Source organism: Lacerta agilis, chromosome 5 (genome assembly GCF_009819535.1).
Source record: "Lacerta agilis isolate rLacAgi1 chromosome 5, rLacAgi1.pri, whole genome shotgun sequence".
In the NCBI taxonomy this organism is placed as follows: domain Eukaryota; kingdom Metazoa; phylum Chordata; class Lepidosauria; order Squamata; family Lacertidae; genus Lacerta; species Lacerta agilis.
The window spans coordinates 76,132,939-76,157,013 of record NC_046316.1 but is presented as its reverse complement, the minus strand read 5'-3'; the positions used below and the strand labels follow the sequence as shown (position 1 = coordinate 76,157,013).

General features: G+C 40.6%; 1 protein-coding gene across 2 annotated transcripts in view; it reads right to left on the bottom strand.

Moving 5' to 3' along the window:
* Positions 1-24,075, bottom strand: part of RSRC1 (arginine and serine rich coiled-coil 1) — a 167,031-nt gene that overhangs the window by 9,977 nt on the left and 132,979 nt on the right. The window contains exon 8 of one of the 2 annotated variants that reach the window (XM_033150527.1): positions 17,546-18,355. The exons of the other annotated variant lie outside the window; for it this stretch is intronic. Coding sequence (XP_033006418.1) covers positions 17,886-18,355 — 470 coding nt within the window. The 3' untranslated portion in view covers positions 17,546-17,885. Of the gene's footprint in view, positions 1-17,545; positions 18,356-24,075 lie in introns of those variants that run through there. 2 annotated transcript variants of the gene reach the window in all.

The following is a 24,075-nucleotide window of genomic DNA, read 5'->3' as shown; positions in this document are numbered from 1 at the left end:
CCTTCTTGCTCTCTGTTGCTGTTTTTTTTTTTAGCTTAAAAAGATTTCTTCCTTGTGTAAGTCACAAACATAGGTCAAATGACACATTAGGTTTTATCCAGCATTAGTCATACTCAGAGTAGATTTATTAAAGTTAATCGGCCTGACAGGTCCTTTCAATTTCAGTGGGTTTACTCTGAGTAGAACTTAAATGGATACAATCCCCTTTCTTGTATTGGGTAAATGTACTTTCATTTAGCAAAATGATTAAGATGTTACGCCAATGTTAACTCAGTGTTTTCCAGACACCTAACGTGTATATAAAAAAGACACGTAGTTATAAAGAAAGGCATAAGAATTCATAGGATAAAATGGTACAGAACATCAATAATATCCTGAAGGATGCTGGACGTCTGCTGCATTTTCACACACACACACAGAGAAAGGCTGAATAAAGTTTCATCTTGCAGCACATGAGCAAGCCAGACTGCAGCCTCTGCTGTTGCTGCTAGCTGTTCATTTTAATTCTTGAATTCTTATTGACTCTAATTAAAATTCTATAGATGGAAGAGCTGTAGGTTTCTCAGGAACTTGCCAGTGAATGTTGTCTGCCAGCCATCTCCAAACACCCCATAACCACACACAACCAGCCTGTCAGGAGAGCTAATGCAGACATTCTGGGGCACACCACATTTGTCACTGTGGCTAATATCAGAGATACTCAGCTCTTTTTTCTCAGCACACAAAAGCACGATATGTAATTCAATGCTCAATTTACCCTTGTCTCGTAGGAGATTTCCCCCCGCTAATTGATAGAAATTAAGCCATTAATCAAGCCACTAGCCATCATTCAAACCAGAGAAGATGAATACAAACTTTCATCATAACCACCTTCCCCATTTTAGTGTTCATTAGCATTAATTTTTAATGCAATTATGCTATTCTTTTACACTGAGCTCATAAATTACTGCTCTTTTGTTGCTGGTTGGCCTTGTAAAATCCAAGGTAATGCTTTGTGCTCTGATCTTAAAGGCAATTACTAGCTTCTTCTGTCTTTTATATATCCATAGTACAAAAAAAACAACACCCCAAAAACTTTATATAGTATATATAACACATCTAAAGTATGTGGCTTATTACCAATATATAGCATACGCATTGTAGTTTAGACATGTTGGTAGACAGAAAGAGAATACAAGCATACAGAGAAAAACACTAAAAGGGTCATATAGATACATAGGCCACAGAGCTCAATAAGAAATTATTCAGTTAGAAGCAGCTGTGGCTCTCGGTGGCTCTCATTCAGTTCAGTTGCACATACTTTTATTCTCTCCCCTCCTCAGATAAGGAATAACTGGAATCACTGCCATTCCCTCTTCTAGGGAAATGTAAAACTGTGAAGTTGGGCACATGGCTGGGATGAAGGCAAAATCAGACCACCTCCACCCCAACCAACACTGACATACAGTGAGAGGGGTCAGTGATGCAGTGCCTATCCCTGGTGAAACACCTACAACAAATGGACCTTCAGTGTCAGTGGAAAAAACACGGGCATTTTGTTAACATTAAATAAGCACGACTGCGAAAAGCACCCTGCTTATAATCAAAGATGTGGAATGCTAATATTAAACAGATAAATTAAGCAACAAGCCTTGGGAGGCTTTCAGTTATAATTTATCCTAATTGGGGGGAAAACAGCAACTGCGCAGGAACTTTTTTTCCCCCACGCCGCTCATTTGCTACACATGTGCCACAAGATCAAATGAAACTTTCAGAAGACATGAGCATATATATCCCAGAAGTACACAAATTGCCATGTGGCAACATGTGGTACAAGAACATGGTATTACTTTAATTCAAGTAATGATCCATCACGAGGAACCACACTATTGATAGCTTACAGCTGGATTCCCAGCAGAGATAACAAAATCAGTGTGGATTACAAAATACTTTGACTCTTCTGATAGGTGCAGTAAGTGTTCTTGCTTTGGTTTCTTGTGCAGTTTCTGCTATGTATGATAGATTAATGTTTACTGATTTTTTAAAAAAAACATGTTTTGGGGGTTTGTGTTTGTTTCAGTACTAGAACAGATCCATCTTGAAAAATGGGGAAAGTGGAATACAATTTCATTATCTGCCTAAGGGGTCACTCATATCTACAGCCTTAAGTCTCTGAAGAAAAGCTTAGGATACAGTTAACATGGAGATTCAAATGCTTGCTTCATGCTACTAGTTACCTTCACTGTTATTTGTAAAATCCCCTTTCTCAAAGAAATTACCGTTAATCACTTGGAGTCAATCTGATCTTGTTCATACAGATGAACAAACTGACAAGTTGTTGTTTTATACCCTACACATCTGACTGGCCACTAAGAGCAACTTCAAACATATATAAAAACATAAAAAATAGTTGTTTTTTTAAAAAAGAAAATCAGACAAACAACAATTGGCTCATTTCCCAGTGGCTGCTCTTTATTTCATAGCAGGTAAGGTCCCCTGGATGGTTAAGTCTGGTCAAAGGCGACTATGGGGTTGTGGCGCTCATCTCACTTTTCAGGCAGAAGGAGCCAGTGTTTGTCTGCAGACAGCTTTCTGGGTCATGTAGTCAGCATGACTAAACTGCTTCTGGTGCGATGGGGCACCGTGATGGAAACCAGAGCGCACGGAAACACTTTACCTTCCCAACGCAGCGGTACCTGTTTATCTACTTGCACTGGTGTGCTTTTGAACTGCTAGGTTGGGTAGCAATTTCCCAGGGGCTACTGTTTATTTCATAGCATTCCATACCAGAATAGACGCTGCAATACAGAGAGGTTGGGATAATAGTTTATATATGTAATGTTTATTTTTTAATTTTAAATAAAGCAAACATTAAACAAACAGATGCTACAGCAAGGGAATCATAGTTCATTGCACACAGAAAGTCCCAGCTTTAATCTCTGGCATCTCCAGTATGATACCAAGTGACTGGAAAGGATTCTGCTTGGAACCCTGGACAGCTGAAGCTGGTCAGTGGAGGGGAAGAAAGAAGGAAAGAAAGAAAGAAAGAAAGAAAGAGAGAGAGAGAGAGAGAGAGAGAGAGAGAGAGAGAGTTCTTCAATTTTTATGGGTGGGGTTAATGTGCTTAATGCTTTCATTGCCCTACAGCTGCTATGTTCTCTTAAATGCAAGTGCTCAGTTTGGGAGCTTTCCTTTTGTTGTGCCTCATTCAACTACGGAGAAGTTATACTACAATCAAGTGTTACATAAATTTTGTTAAAATTCTTGATGTTAGCCTGTATCCATTGCATATGTGCTGAATCACCAGGGACCATGGATTCATATCTTCCAGTTTGATTCAAATTTGGGGGCATTTGCCTCAAACTGTGCTAGAAATTCAGGTAGTAAAAGTATTTAGCATTTAATATTCTGCTGTGAATTGTTTTAATACTGTATTATTATATTGTTGTAGCCCGTCTTGGAGCTTTATGGTGAAGGGCGGGTAAGAAAGCCTATAAATAAATAAAATGACATTTGAAATTACCACAAGATTGATATGACACAGGAAAGTAATCAAAACTTGATCTACCAGGACAATTTGTTTACAGAATACACTTAATCCATCATTTGATATTCTGATTAAAAATGATTGGCACTAGGCAAACAACAATTTGTATTTAATGGATTACAGACTTGTTAACAAATACTCAAACATAATTTTGTGTTTGGCATTACAGCTCGCCACTTGTGTACCAGATGCCAGTGACCTCAAAAATCTTACGGAAGGCAGCAATTGTGAAGTTTGCAGATGTCATAAAATAACCGAAAGTTAGAATCAGACATACATAGTAGATGGTTATTACAGGATAAATCAGAACAATTGTTAAGTTTCTCCTCTGCTAATGCAAATAATCTTAATGAGCATTTCCTCTAACCTCCATGCAGTATCCCGTGTGCTACAAAAACAGAGCTGTTCACTCTTGGCTTCAGCCCATCTTGCCTATTTTAAATTAGAAATTATATTGGTAAGAAACCTTGAAAGCCCTGGCAAAAGGTGTAATAGCAAATGAACATTAGCTTCAGATATAAGGAGGAAAGTTTGGCATCAGAAATATCCCCTTGCCATATGGGGAAACATGTTAACTTAAATTTGCTATTCTTGAGTGGTAGATCAGGAGAAAGGCGAAAGAAAAGCCAGAAATGGAAGAACAATGAAACTTGAGATAATTCCTTGTGACATGCGTAACAGCTGCCAAGGAGACAATCGTTTCACCAATCTCATAATATGAAGTCCTCTTAGATCCATCTGTAAAGAAATAGGTTGCTCTAGCAGAACAGAGCTGTGTAGCACAGAAGTAGAAAGCAGAATGTGTAGATTATTTACTTATCTTAAATAGTGTTAAATCATAAGAATTTAAAATTATGAAATGTTTTAACAACACACACACACACACAAACTATAAGCACTTCACATTTACATTTCACCATAAACTACTTGCTTAAAATGGCTTACATGGTTTTTGAATAACGTTCACACTTAGGATCTGAACAACCCGGAAACAAATTCCAGAAAAAGGTAACAGCCACTCAGAAGACATCTCTACATGCCTTTGTTGTTCAAGGATGCAAAGAAGAGGATAGTATTAGCTGAGTGTAGGGATTGTATTAGAGGTGGCCACCAAGTTATACAGAGCCACATTTAGCAGCTTTTGTTTTAACTTCATCTACTAGGGAATGAGAGATAATTTCAAAGTACTATTCTAGAATAATCACCACAGTTCTTAAGGCTGGGGTGGGGAACCCTCTCCTCCCCCAACAATTAGGGTGTTTCTTTTAAGGCTTCCATAGTTGCCAGTGGAAGCTTTTTAGAAGCACAATTGCTGCATGGGTGCATTTTCATATGAGGGTCTGCAGCTAAAGAACGAAGGGCATGTGCTGCCCCCCTCCCACCAGAAAACTGCTGCTCCTTTAGCTAGGCAATTACACTTGAAAACAGCTTTCCTTTGGAGCCAATTTGAGGCTTTTTTCAAGCCTAACTGCCAAGCCGGGGGAGCTGTGGTGGTGTTCACCGAGAAGGCAGCTAGGGAGTAAGATATTAACCCTCCCAGCACCGTGGGCTGCAGTCTTCAAGAAGATCACCACCTTAGCAATTTAGCTTGGGGGAAAGCTCCAATGCATTCTTCAAGCCTAATTGCTTGGTGGTGGAAAGTGACAATATATGTTGTGTGTGTGAGAGAGAGGAGGCGGGGAGAGGGAGGGAGGGAGGGAGGGAGGGAGAGAGAGAGAGAGATAGATGTGGGTGTGAATAAATTGCCATGTGTTATATGCACAGTGCTATTTTTCTAGAAAAAGAAGTGCCAGAACTCAACATGAACACCTACCTTGTTCTCTTATACTGGCAATGGCACCCACCTGAGTGGTGCCAGAACTCAGTTCCAGTGAGCTCCGGCTGAAAAAAAGCCCTGGTTATATGTGAGAACACATACCTTATATGTGGGTTCTATATGACCAAATAAGAGGTGTATCCACTTTTTACATTGGCCCCACCCAACACTGGTACACAGATCCCAGAAGGTTAGTTATGAAGGAATACGGTGTTTGCACATAAAAAGGTTCCCCACCCCTATCTTAAAATAACATTTTGGGGGGAAATGTTCAATATTAGCATATGATGTGTTTGTGAAACAACTAAGACAGAGAAAAAACATTTTTATTATACTTACAAAAAAAATCCAAACCATAAAGGCTTTTCATTCACAGAATGGCTTATTTATAGATGCCAGTGTGATTCATTAGCTCAGCAAACATGGACTATGAGAACTATAGCAGAATTGTAACCTGGTTTTAAAAAGTGCAGCTTTTCAAAGATTTTGATTCTCATCTCAGGAAATTAACTACGAACAATGTACAATGTATTTTGTATGTCACAAAGCATTAATTGACCATGATTGATGAATATTTGGTGAACATTTGATGATTTGATTTTTCCCATCAATGCCTGCAAAACTGATAATTACATCAGAAACATTTCATTCGACAATCTTTGCTCTGCCTACATTCTAAGGGCAAGATCACCCTCTGACCCATATACATGGAGGACAGGCATAGCATGTGTAAAAGACTGTAGGCAAGACCCAAGGCAATTTTCAAATATTGTATAGCACAAAGCACATGTATAGGTGATTTTAAAATAGCAAATTACAGTGACAACCACCACCAGAAAACCAGATTTGGAATGTTTCCAGTAAGTGCACCCTGACCTTTAAATATTGCTGTGCAGGTACTAAACTGAAGGAGGTCAAGGATTAAACATTTGTGTACTGTATAAAGCTGGCCAAATACATAGTAGCCTGTATGTTTCATACTGCATAATTCCAAGCAAACTAGAACAATCCATGGATATAACTATCAAAGCAAAGAGATAATGTCTTGACAAAATGTGTACTGACAACCTGAACAATCAACACGCTTTGGCCCTAAAAATAGCGGGGTGGCTGGATGCATGTATAGGCTAGGCATAGAGACCTTCCTCCATTGTGCTACTAATGATTAGCATGCTGAGGGCCAACCACAAAGAGAGAGGGTGGATGCATAGCTGTCAACTTTCCCCCCTTTTAAAGGGAAATTCCCTTATTCCGAATAGGATTCTTCACAAGAAAAGGGAAAAGTTGACAGCTATGGCGAGGATGGATTGTGTATCATGTTGGGTGTGTCTGTGTGTGATTGTGTTTGTCTGAATTAGCAAATGGGCTATATATGGCCCCATAATAGTTAGTTGAGCATGGCACTGATCATCCTGTCTTTGGAAGGTTTGCAATGTTGCCTCAACTACAATCTATGCCTAAATTTGGAGCAAGCAGCTTCACTTGTTGGTCTGCTTCACTCAGTGATCAATCTACCACCTTTATATTAGCTTTTTAATGTTAAAATTGTCATTTCCCCACTAGTTTTGAGCACATATTAGAATGACAAGCTTGATGTTATTCCTCTCTTTTAAATACACTACAGGGTGTTGCACTCACATAATGTATTGGTGTATTTATAGGAAACTGTTTCTGGCAGTGATCAGGTAATAGTTTTTGACTGAATTGATTATTCACTGACAGTACTCAACTTAGCCTTGCAAATGCATCAACTATGTAATAAGGAACTATTAAGACCATTGATTTTCTGATTTCAATTGATAGCTAACAGGCCAAAGCTACACATCAATATTTGCGTAACTAATACCCAAGAGCTAACAATTTTGACAAATGAAAACCTCAATAGGCCAAACAGTGCAAATAAATGGAAATTTAAGGCCTAACCCTCAGAAATTTAAATGAGGTACTTATATTCATGATACATTTTAGTCCACAGGTATCTCATGCCAACATGAGTTAAAGGAATAGGCACATACATACATACATACATACATACATACATACATATTTTTTTTTAAGTTTAAAAGACAATATATAAAAATGTAGGGGGGCCTGAGCAGAAGTCCATTTGCTGCTCATGGCATCCAACCCATAACATTTGAAGCCTTATGTAGACATGTGCTGCAGTATTATTAAAAATAATCATCTTCCAGATAATTATAAAATATTTAAAGCCTTCTCTAAGAACCATGAATTTAAATGAAACCCATAACTTGCCCAAGGTATTGCTGACCATCTGTTTATATAATTCACCTAAATGTTGAAGATGAGTTTAAGCTACTTATTCATTCACTTTAAGCATGTGGGATCTTATTTCCATAATTAATTACCTTGGGCTCCATTTATTAGAAATTCCATTGTGTTACGATAATGACACAAGGAAGACAAATATGCCAGAAATATGCCAGAAAGCACATATAGTGCTATATCTAACTTGGGAGGACAAGGGCTGTATTAGAAATGTTCATGAACCCAATAATCAGAGGTTCCAGACAGTTCTCTGAAGCCAACTGGCAATAAAGCAGCTGTAGAACATCTGTAGACTCTTAAGGAAGGTCTTTCGGCCTGAAAAACCCTTTAAAATATATCAAACTAATAATATGGATTTATGTTTTCATCTTGTGAGGTAGTTGCGGGTGCCCCTTGCAGTTTCTGCTAATCATCAAGGATAACAGTGTTTTAACACAAAATCTCCTTCACAGCCCATTTTCTTCAATTTTGAACTTGCAATCAAGCCAATGCTAAATTGGTAAGACCGCAGTACTTCCAAAGCCAGATGTAATTTCACAAACAGATTTATGACTTTGCTGCATTAGGTCTGTGAAGAAAATGTTGTAAATAATGCAACTCTGAAATCATATCCTTTCAAACTGACAGCTATTACTTCAGATTTTCTGAAGCTTTGTATTTAAGATCCACTACTGCTAAATCCTTAGTTTGTGACCATCAGCAGGATTGTAAAATAAGATCATTTGGCAGCCGACCAAGAACAAAGAACCACTAAGACATGCTTCTCTGCCTTCTTTGCTGGCAGGAAGATGGTCCCCACCCCCACCCCGCAATGTAAGACTGGATGTAACCTTTAGTCAAAAACAGGCTTAATGTTAAGTCACACTTTGATAGAAGAGACAATGTTTTAACACAGAGTATCTAGATAATCAAATAAATTACAAATGGATCAAGGGAAAGTAGGAGAGAAAAGGTATGTGGACTGGGTGCAATTCTCCTCTCATGTCAATCAATGCAGACCCAATGCAGTCCTTCATTTCCAGTAATATCTAGTAGAAGAAGAGCCCTCCTGGATCAGGCCACCCAGATAAGGCCATCCTCTTTTTACCGTGGTCAAACAGATTCTTATGGGAAGCATGCAAGCAAGACCTTGCAGTTCCTAGCAATTGGTATTCACGAACATACTGCCTCCAACAGTGGAGGCAGAATATAAGCATCATGGCTACTAGCCACTGGATAGCCTTATCCTAAGTCTACATGGCGGCAGGGGAATCTCTACGACTGCAGGAAAATGGCCTTCACAAAGAGGAATTTTTTGTTGTCGTTAAGCTAGCCATCTACTCTGCAATGGTAGGTACATGCAATGTACAGCCTGCCCCTGACCTTTACTGATCAATAGAGCCCAATATTAAGGACACTTCTCATTTTTATAACCGTTAAAATGAAAACAGCTTTTAACAAATAGCAGAGGTTTCTTGACATATTGCCATTCCAGTGTTTCTATTTTCTCTCTTTCTTCTTTTTTAGAACTTCAGCTTCACAATATTATTATACAAGCAATCTCACATCTGGATATATTAGAAAAACACAAACCTAAAAAATAATAATAGAGGAAGCTTTGTTGGTGATTAAAATACAAGCACGTTTTAATGGCTCACAAAAAATGTCCGTGATTTTTATAATGATGAAATTGCAGTTGGTGAATTATTTATATCAGTTCAGCACTTATTAAAATTTGTCCCTTTGACTTATATAATATTCCAAATAGTTAAACAAGCCATGATCAAGCAGCAGCACCAGGAGCCAATACATTAAAGATAGCAGTCTCTGCCCCTTTCTCACATCTGAAGAAAATTTGACTTTTTTCCTTCCAATCCAACCTCTACTATTCTGTGGTCATTATACTAAAAAAAATGGTGGCCCACCATTTTGGCAAGTCTATCACAAGCCAAGTAATATGAAAGTACCACTCTAGAAACTGTTGCACAAGTACCGCAATGCGCTTGGCAAAGTGTACAACAAGTAGCGTTTAACGATACCTGCACAACAAAAGGAAACAGAAATAAATTGTTCCATTTGAACCAATCCAATACACATTCTTAAATGAATCAGTCCATTATTGATTCCATCCCCTCCCCCAATTTTACAGCTGGAGAACTGAGACAGATAAGTAACTTACACCCAGGGCCATATAGCATATTCATGGCAAATTAAAAAATAATAATTAAAAATTCAAGCACACCACAAACAACTTACAACAGAAATATTAGACTTCAGATTAGTTATTTGCATACTTATGGACTGAGATGGAGATACTGATCTGTATCAGTGATTGCAAGTTAGGAAACATCCTGTGAAATTTCATTTTGTTATTTTGGGAACAAGGACAATACTCCAGATACTCCTCAACAATCAACTTCCCAACTTCTCTCCCTCCCCCAATCAGTTCCCCGGCCATACTACCATACAAAGAGGGGCCACAAGTTCTTGCCTACAAGAGATTTATTTCCATTCTCGATGAGCTCCTGCTAACTGAACCTAACGTCCAAAACACACTAAAGAAAAACCATCTGACTCTATCCAAACATCTTCAACTTGGCAATTCTGCAGAACTGAGAAGGCTAGGTAAAATGAAAAGAAGTTCTGAAAGGCAGAGAAAGGGTGGGCAAGGAGGGGAAGGAAACTATGAAATGGCCAATCATTCTTCTAACTCCTATATGAAAGGCAAAATTTAAAGTACACAAGAATATTCAGTCTAATTAGCAGCAGGTCAAGGTGAAGACAAAGAGCTTGCAGGAAGGGATCAGTTTATTTTATTTTATGTTTAAGAAGAAATCTTAAAATTTAAAAAGTGAAAACAGGTGAAGATTTTTGTTTACATACCGTCATGCAATTTTTGGCTGTCATAATCCATAGTTAACCACAAACAACAGTTGCCAAATAATAACATTAAGACTTGACCAATATTAGCAGCATTTCTTAAGGTATTTCAATTTTTTGGGTGCATCTGTGTTCTAAATGTTCCTTTATATTAAGCTGAATATCTCAAATAATGTACACCATATTAATTAATCCATTTGTCATAAAATTACAATAAAAGATGAAACATACGTAAAAGGAGATCACAGTATGTACCAGATGTTACAAATACTCAAGACACTGGAAATTCAACACCAGGTGGTTATGTAGGCCTAATGAAGCAACATCTATACTCTCCAGGGACATGAAGGGTGCAGTTGGAGGCTCTCAGATATTGCTTAAAATATGCCATTTGTTAGGCATTAATTGAACAGTTTGAAATCCTGCTTTTTATACAGTGGAGCAATATATGCATTTAATTTACAGAATATCATATGGAAATTTCTGCTGAACGTTTGAGCCTGCTTTCATTCAAGTTAGATACTTTTGTTACTTGAGCTTACAGTTGATCAACCGATTTTGATTAATGAAGCAATAACTTAACCATATGTTATCTAAAATTAAAATTGAATTTCTTGCAGAATATATATACACTATGTGTTAAAGGCCACACAGCCAGAGTTCAGGTCACTGCCATAACAATAAACTTCAATAAAATTAGCGGAACATAAAGTGCGACCTTTGGCAATCTCTAATGAACTTAAGGGCATCTAAATATATTTTCTTATCATTGAGTACTGCACTCTAAGTTATTACAGCTATGTGTGCCACGTGGTATGACCTCATGCAATTGAATCCTCCTGAAGCAAGTTATGCCTAGTTTTCTATGCCAATTGAATTAGGGAACAATATGAGCAGTAACAATCAGAAAAGTAAAATGATTCCCATACCTTGCTAAATTTAAATCTAAATAAGGGAAGCCTATGTGGTGCCCCCCATGTGATGCTGGACTACAATTTCCACCACCTGTGACCACTGGCTATTCTGGCTGGGGCTGATGGGAGTTGTAATCCAACAACATGTGGAGGACATTGCAATGTCTGCCTCTGATCTAGATATTGTTAAGAGTGAACATCATCTCAAAAGTAGTTTCCAAAAGTGAAAATACAAGGTAGTAGATGCAAGACAAAGCAGGGCCAGTGCTCCTCAGTTTCTTCCACTTTTCTTTGGTGGTACAAATACAGGAGAAGCTAGGTAGCAATTTAAATTCACAGAGCTCAATTAAAGGGCCCCAGACCAGCAATCCTCAGATGTAGATCCTTCCACAACAGTAGTCCTCAGAAGGAGTTGGAGCCACTCCCCAACCTTTCTCTGTGAAACTGCTGGCACAGCTCATGCGCTGAACCTTGAGGAGATCCTCCTGCCACTGGACTGTTGATGACCAGACCACAGACTCCTTGGAGGATCAGAAGACCTCTGAGCCTTCCTCTAGGGAGTCCTCACAGCTTGAAACTCCACTGTCTAGAAGAACACGCCAGCCCTTTAACAGTCCAAGTGCAGCATAAAGCAGACAGGCTGCCATATCTTCCAGTTGCTCTAAGAAACCACTGTGTAACTCCTGCCTTAGCTAACCTTGGTCATTATCCTTGCTTCGCCTACCCTATTCATCTGTTACCTTCTCTTTTGGTTCCTGGCCTACTGATTTCCACCTTGTTTGGGTTATCACCTTCCTTTGGTGGTGGACATCACTATGGATCAAAACATCATGTGGCTCAGTCCCTTTGCCCATGAGCGTGACATGAGATCTGTAGATGCTTCATCTTGACTCATCATACACAGCTTAATAAAACATGCAAGGCAAGTTAAAGAAGCATTCACTCAATCCACGTGCTGCACAGCATAATGCAAACTGACCTTGAATGTGCACCATTCAGCAATTTGCAGGGAATAGTGATTCAGATGTGTTAAATAAAAGGAAATTTCTAACTGTTGCCCTTAATGTAATATGCCGAGTGTCCTTGTCCTGAGTTCTGTAAGTATCAGTATGTGATCAGTTATTCAGCACAAAATTACTAGGACAGAAATGATGTAATGTATACCTATATTCAGACCTTCCTAAGAAGCCTGTAGATTATCTGAAAGAGAACGTCCTTTTGAAGTAACAGAAAAGTACTTCATGTGAAAGTTAAAGATTATTTAATGTTAGTGAAGAGTGGGTAAAATCCTTTAACTTATGGACTGAAGGAAGGAACAAGAAAAAAGTCAAGAGCTATAAGATCACATTTATTGGTAAATAGTCTATAACACAAGCTGCTCTCCCTTACACACATTGCTCCTGATAATATCTGTACCAAGCAAACTTAAAATTAATGCAGTTTATATATTCAACACATCCTGTAGAGTCTCTCTTAGCGAGCATGAGCTAGATGGACCAAAAAAACAAAAGATATGTACAGTGGTACCTTGGGTTACGAACAGCCTAGTTAACGAAATATTTGAATCACAAACACTTCATGGAAATGAGTGTTCCGGTTTGCGTATTTTTTGGGGGGGGGAATGCGAATGTGTGGGCTCCAGCCACGGGAGGCCTCGGTAGGCCGTGACACGGCCCAGAACTAGGTCCCGCTGCCTGCGTGGCCTCGATTCAGCCTCCACTGCTGGGCTCTGGCTGTGGTAGGCCGCCCCACGGCCCAGAGCTAGACCGCGCAACCTGTGTGGCCTGGATTCAGCCCCCATTGCCAGGGGAAGAAGGCGCCAGCCACAGGAGGCCTAGCAGGCCGCACCGCGGCCCTCATCCCGCCCCCGAAGCCACAGAAGAAGTGCCGGCCATAGGAGGCCCAGCAGGCCGCACCGCAGCTCCAAACCCCGACGAGGAACACTTACCTAACCAAGACCAAGAGCGAAGTCCAGCGGTGAACCTGGTAAGAAAACAAAGTGAGCCTGGGCCGAAAAGCATCAGCCCTTTACTGGCCCTCGCCCCACCCCCAGCTGGTAGCAAGGTGAGTAGCACCTGGCCAGGTAAGCCCACCCACCCTGTGGGAAGGGGTGAGTGGAAAATTTTGGGGTTCTGCCTTGTTCCTGTGTTTTGGTGGACTCTGCCTTGTGCCATTGTTTTGGGGGCTGTGTGGAACTCAGTTCAGCTACTTACTGATTGATTGTGGGACTGCTGACATGCATAAAAGCAGCAAAGGCAAGAGAACCATGATAACTCTAAGAGGTAAAGCAACAAATTATTTCCAAGCATGAAAGTGGGGTCCGTGTAAGTCAGGGGTTGGCAAACTACACCCCCTGGGCTGGATCAGGCCCGCCTGGCCATTTCAGATCCCACCACGAAGCCGAGGCTCCGAGCGATGGCGGCAGGTGGAAGAGGCCGAGCAGCAGCGGCTCTGGCAATCAAACGCCACGCCTGCTTTACCTCAGCGTGGCAGTGATGTCTCTGCCAATCAAATGCAGTACCTGGTTTACCTCAGCGTCTTTTGATTGGCAGAGACGTCCCTGCACCGCGCTGAGGTAAACCAGGCGCAGTGTTTGATGGCCAGAGCTGCTGCTGCTCGGCCTCTTCTTCCTGTCGCTTGTGGAAGCTCCATCCAGGCAGTCAAGCTGGATTCCGGCGGTGGCGCTGTGGCCGCCATGCAGCCCTGCATCACGATGGGCGGCTCCAGTGACATGAAAAGGTGCAGATCTGGGTGGCACCGCTCGCTTCCTTCACATGCCCCCCACTGCTTGTTTTGGGTAGAGGGCCGAGCCACCTTTGCTTGCTTACTTACCCCGATATCATTAATATTATTAGTATTCGTATTGTTTTGTGCCCCCAGAAGCTGAGCGTGTGTGCGGAGTTAGATGGTGGAAGGACAAAAATCCTCTTCCCCCTCTTTCTCTCTGCTTTCTCACCAGCCTTTCTCCTCTTGTTCGCCCTGCAATTCAGGCCATTGGGGAAATAATAGTAGTAGTAATAATAATCTTCTTCCCGCCACTGCTGCTGCCCTGGTGCTCCTGTGAGCCAGAGAACGGAGCGGATGAGCTCACTCTGCCTACCCGCTTCACAAGAAGAAGCAGCAGCAGTGGTGGTAGTGGTGGCAGATCTTTTTCTAGGCAGGGAGGAAGCCTGTTTCACGCCACCATCGCCATCCCTTTGGCATACGAGGCAGGCGGCAAACCGAGAAGTAGGCTGGGGCTGGAGTGGGTGGAGAGGAGGACTACTTGCTACCCTCGCCTCTTCTTCCAGCTCCTTCCCAGAGCCGCTTCTCCAGAGCTGCCATCCCTCCTTCGCCTCGGCCGTTCTCTGCATATTTAACTTTCCACCCTTTTCTCCATGGGGTGATTGTGGGTCTGTGGGTCTGTGTGTGTTTGGGGGGGTAGCGGGAGGTTGAGCAGCGTGGTGGTGGGTAAGCTAGTCTGTTGAGGAGCCTTGCCCATCCCAATTTAATGCACACTTTTATTTTATTTTATTATGCCTGCCCTTTCCCCACCCCATTCTTCCCAGTGTGCATAGGAATTCGTTCATCCCCCCCCCCAAAAAAAATATAGTCCGGCCCCCCACAAGGTCTGAGGGACAGTGGACTGGCCCCCTGCTGAAAATGTTTGCTGACCCCTGGTGTAAGTGATCTGGCAACGCAGTTTAGTATGGCCAAATCTACAATTTGTACCATCTTAAAAAACAAAGATGCCATTAAGGGGGCCAGTGTTGCAAAGGGTGTTAAAACACTCAAGCAACGAACACAGACAATGGAAGAAACGGGAAAATTGCTTTTAATATGGATAAATGAAAAACAGGTGGCCGGTGACAGTGTTTCTGAAAGCATAATTTGTGAAAAAGCTTTACATTTGCATGCCGACCTCATTGCAAACACCCCTGGAGCAAGTGCTAAGGTTGAGAGGTTCAAGGTAAGCAGAGGGTGGTTTCAAAAATTTAAGAAGAGAAGTGGCATCCACAGTGTTGTGAGACATGGCATGGTGAAGCTGCCAGTGCCAACAAATTAGATTCTGACCGATTTGTTCTGGGATTTAAAGATTATGTTGAGTCGCGGGGCTTCGTTCCCCAACAAGTTTTCAACTGTGATGAAACAGGGCTCTTTTGGAAGAAAATGCCAAAGACCTACATAACAAAGGAGGAGAAAGCATTGCCAGGACACAAGCCCATGAATGATAGGCTAACCCTTTTATTTTGTGCAAATGCAAGTGGAGATTTTAAGCTGAAGCCTTTGCTAGTCTACCATTCTGAGAACCCCAGGGTATTTAAGAACAATGTCATAAAAAGCAAATTGCATGTGATGTGGAGGGCAAACAGCAAAGCTTGGGTAACAAGGCAATTTTTTATTGAGTTGGTTCATTAATTGTTCGGGCCAAGTGTGAAAAAATACCTCCATGACAAAAATCTTCCAATGAAGTGCCTGTTTCTTATGGATAATGCTCCAGGTCACCCTCCAGGCTTGGAGGATGAGTTGTTGGAAGAGTCTGCGTTCATCAGTGTAAAGTTTTTGTGTCCCCCCCCCCCCACCAACACAACTTCTCTCATCCAGCCTATGGACCAGCAGGTCATATCTAATTTTAAGAAGCTTTACACCAAAGCACTGTTCCAAAGGTGCTTTGAGGTGACCTGGGACACAGAGATAATGCTAAGAGAGTTTACATATGATAGACGAAGAATGGAGAGAACACTGAAGGCAGCATGGAAGAAATTGTGGCCAGAAGCTGTCCCAGAACATGTAACAGAGACTGTTGAAGAGGATGCTCCTCTTGTTGAGGATATTGTGTCTCTGGGAAATTCCATGAGCTAGGACGTAAGTGGTGCTGATGTGGAGAAGTTAGTGGAGGAGCACAGGACTGAGCTCACCACAGAAGAACTTCAAAACATTCTGATGGAGCAGCAAAAGGCGGCAACTGAGGAAAAATCTTTGGAGGAGGAGAGCAGAGAAAGTCTATCTACAGCAACAATCAAAGAAATGTTTGCAAAATGGGCTGAAGTGCAAACTATTGCTGAAAAATGTCCCCCTGATAAAGCTGATGTCAGTCATGCCACTAACACCTTCAATGATAACGTAATGCCTCACTTTAGACAAGTTTTAAAACATCAGCAAAAGCAAGTCTCATTTTTTGGTAAGGAAAAGATCCAGTGAGTCTGAACCAGGTGGCAGTGGTGTAAAAAAAGCAAGGGAAGGAATGGCAGGAGAGGAGTCACCAATTGTGAATCTGGAAGAGGACCCCGAACACCCCCCCCCATCCAAACAATGACTATCATCAGTGTAAGGGGGGCCAAAAAAAAATCACATTTTCATTTTTTTAAATCATCAATACTGTTTTATTGATTGTACAGAACAGTACATTGTTTATTGCTTTCATTTTATGGATCAATGGCCTCATTAGATAGTAAAATTCATGTTAAATTGCTGTTTTAGGGGTTGTTTTTCATCATTTGGAACGGATTAATCAATTTTCCATTTCTTTATATGGGAAAGCACACCTTGGTTTAAGAATGCTTTGGTTTAAGAACCGACTTCCGGAACGGATTAAGTTCGTAAACCAAGGTACCACTGTAATGAGGGTGCCAGGCGAGCCTCCCGGGGGAGAGCATTCCATAAGCTGAGAGCCACCACAGAAAAAGCCCGTTTTTGTGTTTCCACCCTCTGGACCTCTCGTGGAGTTGTCTATGCAGGAGAAGACTATGTAAAATTTTATGTAGGAAGGATACCTGAGTGAACACAATGCCTGGTTAATGCACCCAAAAAGTCTGCTGCGCTGCAATCTTGGGACCGTACCACTTCATAATGTGGAGGTTGGTTCAATACCCCCAAGTCAAAACCCTCTTGCTCAGGAAAACTAGTATATCAGGAAGAAGTGGTCTGGCTGTGCCTTCATCCCAAAATGCAACTTTAATTTATCAGAGAACACTGAGACATGGAATCTGCCCTCTTTATTGTAAAATGGAAAAAATATCTACTTTTTTTAGTAACTAAACAAATAGGACTAGCAGTGAAATGTATCTGTGTGGAAAGCTCCTGTCCAAGGTCGAATCCAGCCATGCCCTCCTCTGGGATACGCCATTCTCCCTCCCCTCTGGTTTTCTTTCCCCCCCTCCCCAGTCCATCTTTTTATTTAAAAAAAAATTCTGACATTACAGAAGTAAACAGAAATGTATTAATTCCACTCTTACATCTCATGACATAACAGAAAAACTTCATGAGCCAAGAAAGGGGGAGAAGCTTATAAACTAAAATATGAATCAGCATTTTAACAGCTGAACAAAGAAAGGGAATTAAAATGCTGCAATTAAAAAAAATGAGTGGATGGGTAAAGCATGTAGAACTGAAAATTTACAAACTAGTTAAAACCTTGAATTGCTGACTGCTCAGAAACTACACAGATGGATCATAGGGATAAACAGCAGAAACAGGTAATGAGTGAGGCGGTTGCATTGTCCTAGATGCTTCCCATTCCACCAGTCTCCAATGAAAGCCTGATATTAATTAGATATTGAGCCAGGCTAATGCTGGCTGCAGATCCAGTTATGGTAACCTGCCTGTCAGTAGATCCTTCCACTGGATTGGCAATTTTGATCTGCGCCCCAGACATCTGGCGAATCTCATTGATCTTGGCGCCTTGACGCCCAATGATGCATCCAATCAGATCATTTGGAATGGTGAGTTCATGAGAAATAGTTTGAGCTGATGCATCCAAACCATGGAATCCAGTGTTGCCATGAGACATTGGAAAGTGTGACTGTTGCATTGCCAACTGGTGCAGCTTGCTCAGATCTGGTTGTGGAATGGCATACTGTCCTTGAATGGTATAGGCCTCTTGAGGTGGTCCCTCCAGGTCAGAGTTGAGGCACACTGATGGGGTGGTGTGGAGGTAACTTGCACTGCCGCTGCTGTACCTGTCCTGACCGCCTGCAAAGATGACAGGAGAACTGGATGGCTTGGGTCGGTAGGGATGGTGACACCCTTTGGGGGAGACTCCAGCATGACCACACATGACTGCCTCCCCTCTGGTTTTCTGTCCATCTACTGCAACCATGCATAACATTGCCCACTGAACTGTTTCTGGTGCCACTCTTAGGGTTTTTCTTTTTTTAAAAAAAAGCAATTCTACAAACCTTGGGTCAAGCCTGCTGGTACATGAAAGCTACAGGATGGGGGGTAGTAAGTCTGAATTCTCTTAAATATAAATAAAATAATATTATTTGAACTAAGTATCAGAGAGAAGGCTGCATTAGAATCCTGTTAGTTCCAGCCATTCTATGTGCAGGACACACATATCTATCCCTATCCCTATCCCTATTTCTGAAGGAGCATGCACTTCTGTAATTCCCACACTTGCAGGCTAAAGGGCTGTCACATGGAGGTTGGAGCAAGCTTGTATTCTCCTGCTCTGGAGGGTAGGACCCAAACCAATGGATTCAAGTTACAAGGAGATCCCCACTAAACACCAGGAAGAACTTTCTAATATTAAGAGCTGTTCAACAGTGGAACAGTCTCCCATGAGAGGTGGTGGACTCTCCTTCACTGGAGGTTTTTAAACAGAGGTTGCATGGCCATCTGTCATGGATGATCTAGTTGAGATTCCTGCATTGTTAGGGGTTGGACTAGAAGACCCTTGGGGTCCCTTCCAACTCAATGATTCTACGACAGAGTGCAGAAGCACCTTGATAAGTCATTTCTATCTGTAGAATGGAACTAAAAATCACCTTACATCACAGGTCTCATTGTCAGAATAACAAAGAGAATGGTGCGTTTAAAAACTTACATGTTATACAAAGCATTAACTGCATGAATGATACAGAATGCAACTGGAATGTCGATACTCTCCAGATTCTTAATTTCTTACTTAAAGAAAAAAAAACCCTGAATGTGCTAGATGCAGCCCTTCAGTATTGTATTAAAGATCTTACCATATGAATCTGAAACAATATTTACAAATGCTACTTATAAATATTTTGAAACTACATTTACCTTCCCTAAAGAACAATTTAGTAAACATTCTGCTGATTTGTACTCACCCTTTCTTTCTGCCCACGTGGGCTTTATTTCCAAGCCTATTCAATATAATGTTTTCCAAGCAAGGACCATGTGAACTGTTCATATAAATGGAGCAAATTAAACTGTCTCCACATATATCCTATCACATTTGTAGCCCTGATTTCTCTCCTTAACACGTGGCCAAGACAGCGTATTATCTCCCTGCAGAGGTTGACCTCAGGATATTAGATTCTGCCACACAGCTCTCTTGTACTAAACTGAGGGGAAACACTTAATCACCCCTGCCTTTTCAGGGAAAAATCAACTTTAAATTTGCCATGATGAAAAATCAATAAAGCAGTAATTGCTTGGCTTATCATTGTGTGGAGGAACAAATTGGGAAGCGAAGCTTAGCGTCCACACAGATTTCAGTGAAACACATGGAGTTTCAGGATCACTAAGCTAGAAAAGGGAAAGGTCTCAGAGCAATAATTAAATCTACTCATGCTGATTTTCTGCCAAATTTATTTCCCAAGTGTATATAAAATGTTTCACTGCTTACTAGCTAGGCATAACTAATCAATTCAACACTGGGCCAACACACATGAGAAACAAAAATGCAAATTCAAGAATGAAGGCATCAGGATAACATAATCATTTAGCATTAGTCAATATTATTTCTTGAATTCAAAGAAACGAGTCCTTATTTCACTCTACCCCTTTGATATTTAAGATCACTTTTACAAATGTCTTTTCCCTATAATCCCCTCTAAATCTTTTACACACTGATTCATTCCCAGTACCAAAATAGTGTTATCACTGTCAGATATTTTAATCATCTTTCACTTCACATTTTTCAAATTGTATGTTTTCATGAGCAGCTCCATTTTAATAAATCAAGAAAACTTTTAATTGTATTATGCATGATATATTAAAGTCAACCGTTTAAGCATCTCATAGCAGTAATCCAACATGCCTGGTTTTAATATGGAAAAGTACCATTTTCTTCAGCAGTATTTATATTGCACGTTATCACAGTGCTCTTGTGGCTACATATTTAATTTACTTTGAGTTTGACTAGCCAGGCCTAGAATTTAAAGAAAATCAGGTCTGCCAATAAAGCTGTCATAAATCCTGATGCCATCATAAATAAAATTTAAATGCTGTTTTCAGTTAGTCCCAAATTAAAACACCCTCTGCCATTGAAAACATTCTTGTAAACGTGGTGTATTTTTATTAATAGACCTAATTTTATGCAGAAAATTAGCATAGCTCCAATGGAAGTGCAATTTGGCTCTGTCAAATTCAAATTAGATGGGGGAAATCTCTCACACCTCCCCTCCTCTGCTACAAAAATTATTTTTGTGAGGGAGTCCTTCAACTGGTTATAGGGACTGTGATAATTAAAACATTTAAAGCAGCACAAGCCCCCTAGTCTCTAATCTGTAGCTCAGGTCAGCTGTCTGTAAATTCTAATTTGTCCTCCATTTGTATTCATGACAGGAAAATGCCGCATATGTAACAGCAAACCAGCAGGAGGGTGTAGTGGTGGGCTTGGAGGTCAAATAATTTGATTTCTGAGCAGATTACATGTAACATCCAACATCTAATCTCACACCTGATTTGGCAATAAAATTATAATAAAAGTAATGTTAAGACACCATTACTAAGGGGCAGATAAAAGAACCTTTCTTCATGTGCTGGAAAACAATATGCTTATTTATACCACATAATTTCCTTAGCAATGCAGTCAAGGTAGTTTTTTTTAGAACTGTCCATTTCCAGAACCCTGCTACTTTCCAAAGTGCTCCTTTATGACTTGAGATAGGGGCAGGGCAATTTCTTGCATTTATTTTAAATACAAGGCAAAGCATGGGGAATAAAAGCTAAGCATCCAATGAATCAGTAATTTCAATTACAAATCAATATTTATTTTCGATTAATAGTTTTTGCTGGCTACAGAGAGTTTATAAACTATATGAAGTTGTATCCAATGTTAAGTTACAGGGAACCCAGCAGAGGGCCTTCTTGGTAGTGGTGCCCGCCCTGTGGAACGCCCGCCCATCAGATGTCAAGAAAATAAACAACTAACAGACTTTTAGAAGACATCTGAAGGCAGCCCTGTTTAGGGAAGTTTTTAATGTTTAATGCTGTATTGTGTTTTTAATATTCTGTTGGGAGTCACCCAGAGTGGCTGGGGAAACCCAGCCAGGTGGGCAGGGTATAAATATTTTTTATTTTTATTATTCCACTTCTGACAGTGGTATAGAAAAATTGTTATCACGGCTACAAGCCTTTGATATGTCTTATCCTCCAATAACTTGTCTAGCCCTCTTTTAAAGTTACTCAAGGTGATGACTATCACTATTTGTTGTGGAAGTGAATTCCATATTTTAATCAGGTGCTGTGTGAAGAAGCATTATGTGTTGTCTGTCTTGAATCTTCCAACGTTCAGCATCACTGGATGCCCTTCATAGGAAGCAATTAATAAATGAACTACTTGTTACTACTACTAAACTGTTTCTCTCCAAGAATTTAGTTAGTATCGTTATGGTTCGCAACTGGAGTTTCATTTACTCTCAGAATCAATTGTAAACCCAGAATAATACGGGAAATGAAGAAATCTCTAAGCAACCAGTATATAGCTCTAGAATAGATTATGGACTGCATATCATACAATATCTTTACTGAACTACAAATGGGGAAGGAGTATTTTGGAATTTTACGTAGTTTGGCTTGAAATATACAGTCGTACCTCTGGTTACAATTGCTTCAGGTTGCGTTCGTCACGGGATACAAACGCGCCGAACCTAGAAGTACCGGAACGGGTTACTTCAGGGTTCGGCAATTCGTGCATGCGCAAACGCAGCGCTTCAGGTTGCAGACCTTTCAGGTTGCGAACGGGGCTCCGGAACAGATCCCGTTCGCAACCGGAGGTACCACTGTAGTCTTAATTTGATAGACATTTTAGAAAGCCAGATAGCACACCACTTCTGAGTAACTTCGCAATAAAGAATATAAACTTGTATCTAGGAGCAAAACTGCATGTGTCATGACGTGGGAGCTCTGCGATAATCTTTATAAAAACTTAAAAGCAGCCTCAGAACAGCAGTGCTGTGGGAGGTATTTAACCCTTCTCTCTTACATCATTTTCTCTAGTTGAAATTTCCCACCCTCAAAAAAGAAAGAAAGAAAAAGAAACCTGACAACAGATTTGCTGTGGGGGAGGCACAATAGGATACCTGTCTTATCTCTCCTGTGGATTAATAGCTGCTGGGCAGGGCGGGGGTGGTTGGGGGGTGGGTGGAGAGAGATGGAAAATGAATGAATGAATGCATGGCACAACAGGGAGCAGACCTGCTGCCCAAGTTCCTTCCCTCTCCCCTGGCTGATGTGCTCACAATTCTCCCACATCATCTGTGCTTTGCTCCTAGGACAGAATGGATTGGGAGGAGTTTTGGGCCCTAGCCTCTGTTTTCAAGTTGACCAGGCTCTGGCATCATAAAGATTCCACAAAGGCAAACAAATCACTTTCACGTTGAACAAGTTGCCCTGGGATCTTAATACACTCCTGATGTAACTTCTTACATGAAAGCTCCCAGACTTGAAAGTGCTTAATCACCTGCTGAGTACTATTGAGATGACAGACTAAGTTAGAGGAAGCTACATTCCACTTTGAAGTTAGGATGTCCATGAAGCACAGCTGAGTTATCCAGTTTTACTTTCACACAATGCCCTTTTAAATACTTTCCAATTTAAGCTTTAAGTCAAAGTAAAACTACAAAAACCTACCGAGAAGCCTTAAAAGCATGATAGGTTCTCAAGGCAGGGATAATGCAGGTAACTCTTGTTCTCAGTTATTACTGCTTCAAGAGTAGAGGTACTGGCCTAGAGGTGGCAATAACTTTAGCAGTTTTATCTTTTGTCACAATGGACATTGCTAAATGTGAGAAGCCTATATGTCTATCATAATACATGCACACAGTGTATCTGGTTAACTTAATTAGAAAATTAACATAAAAGAAAAAGATTTTCTTCAGATGTAATGAGTGCCCAGTGTGCTTTGAAGTTAAAGGGAAAAAAGCTTCAACCATTTTTGAATAGATCATTAAACTGAAAAGTTTATGAAATTTAAACATCTATAATCACCTCTGCTTCAGTTACTGAGAAACAATAAAATTATTACCTTAAAATCTATGAGGCTAATTATGTTTTAGATTTTCAGTTTTGCATTGCACATCAGGAAAGTTCAGTATATTGTGTCACTCAATTGCCTGTATATTAGGCATCTAGTTAGAGAGGTTCTCCATCATCCAATTTAACTATGCACACCAAATGCTGATATTTAGAGAACAGGACGACTTGGAGACAAGATAGTATGGCTTTTGGGATTAATATAGGCAGAAGGGGGCTAAGCTCTCTCAATATGTCTGCTTTTGTTGGAATAAAAATTACATATCCCAATTCACTGACCTCAAGTTTTCAGGCTGTATAAAACCAGTGTTTCATACAAGGAAGTATTTTAAAGCTCGCGAACATGTTTCTAGCAGAAAACTTGTGGGGATCTCAAAAAGACTAATTGGAGAAAACAGCAGGCTACCAATGAATCAACCTACCAATGTTACAACCTAGGGTCACTCCATAAAAAACAT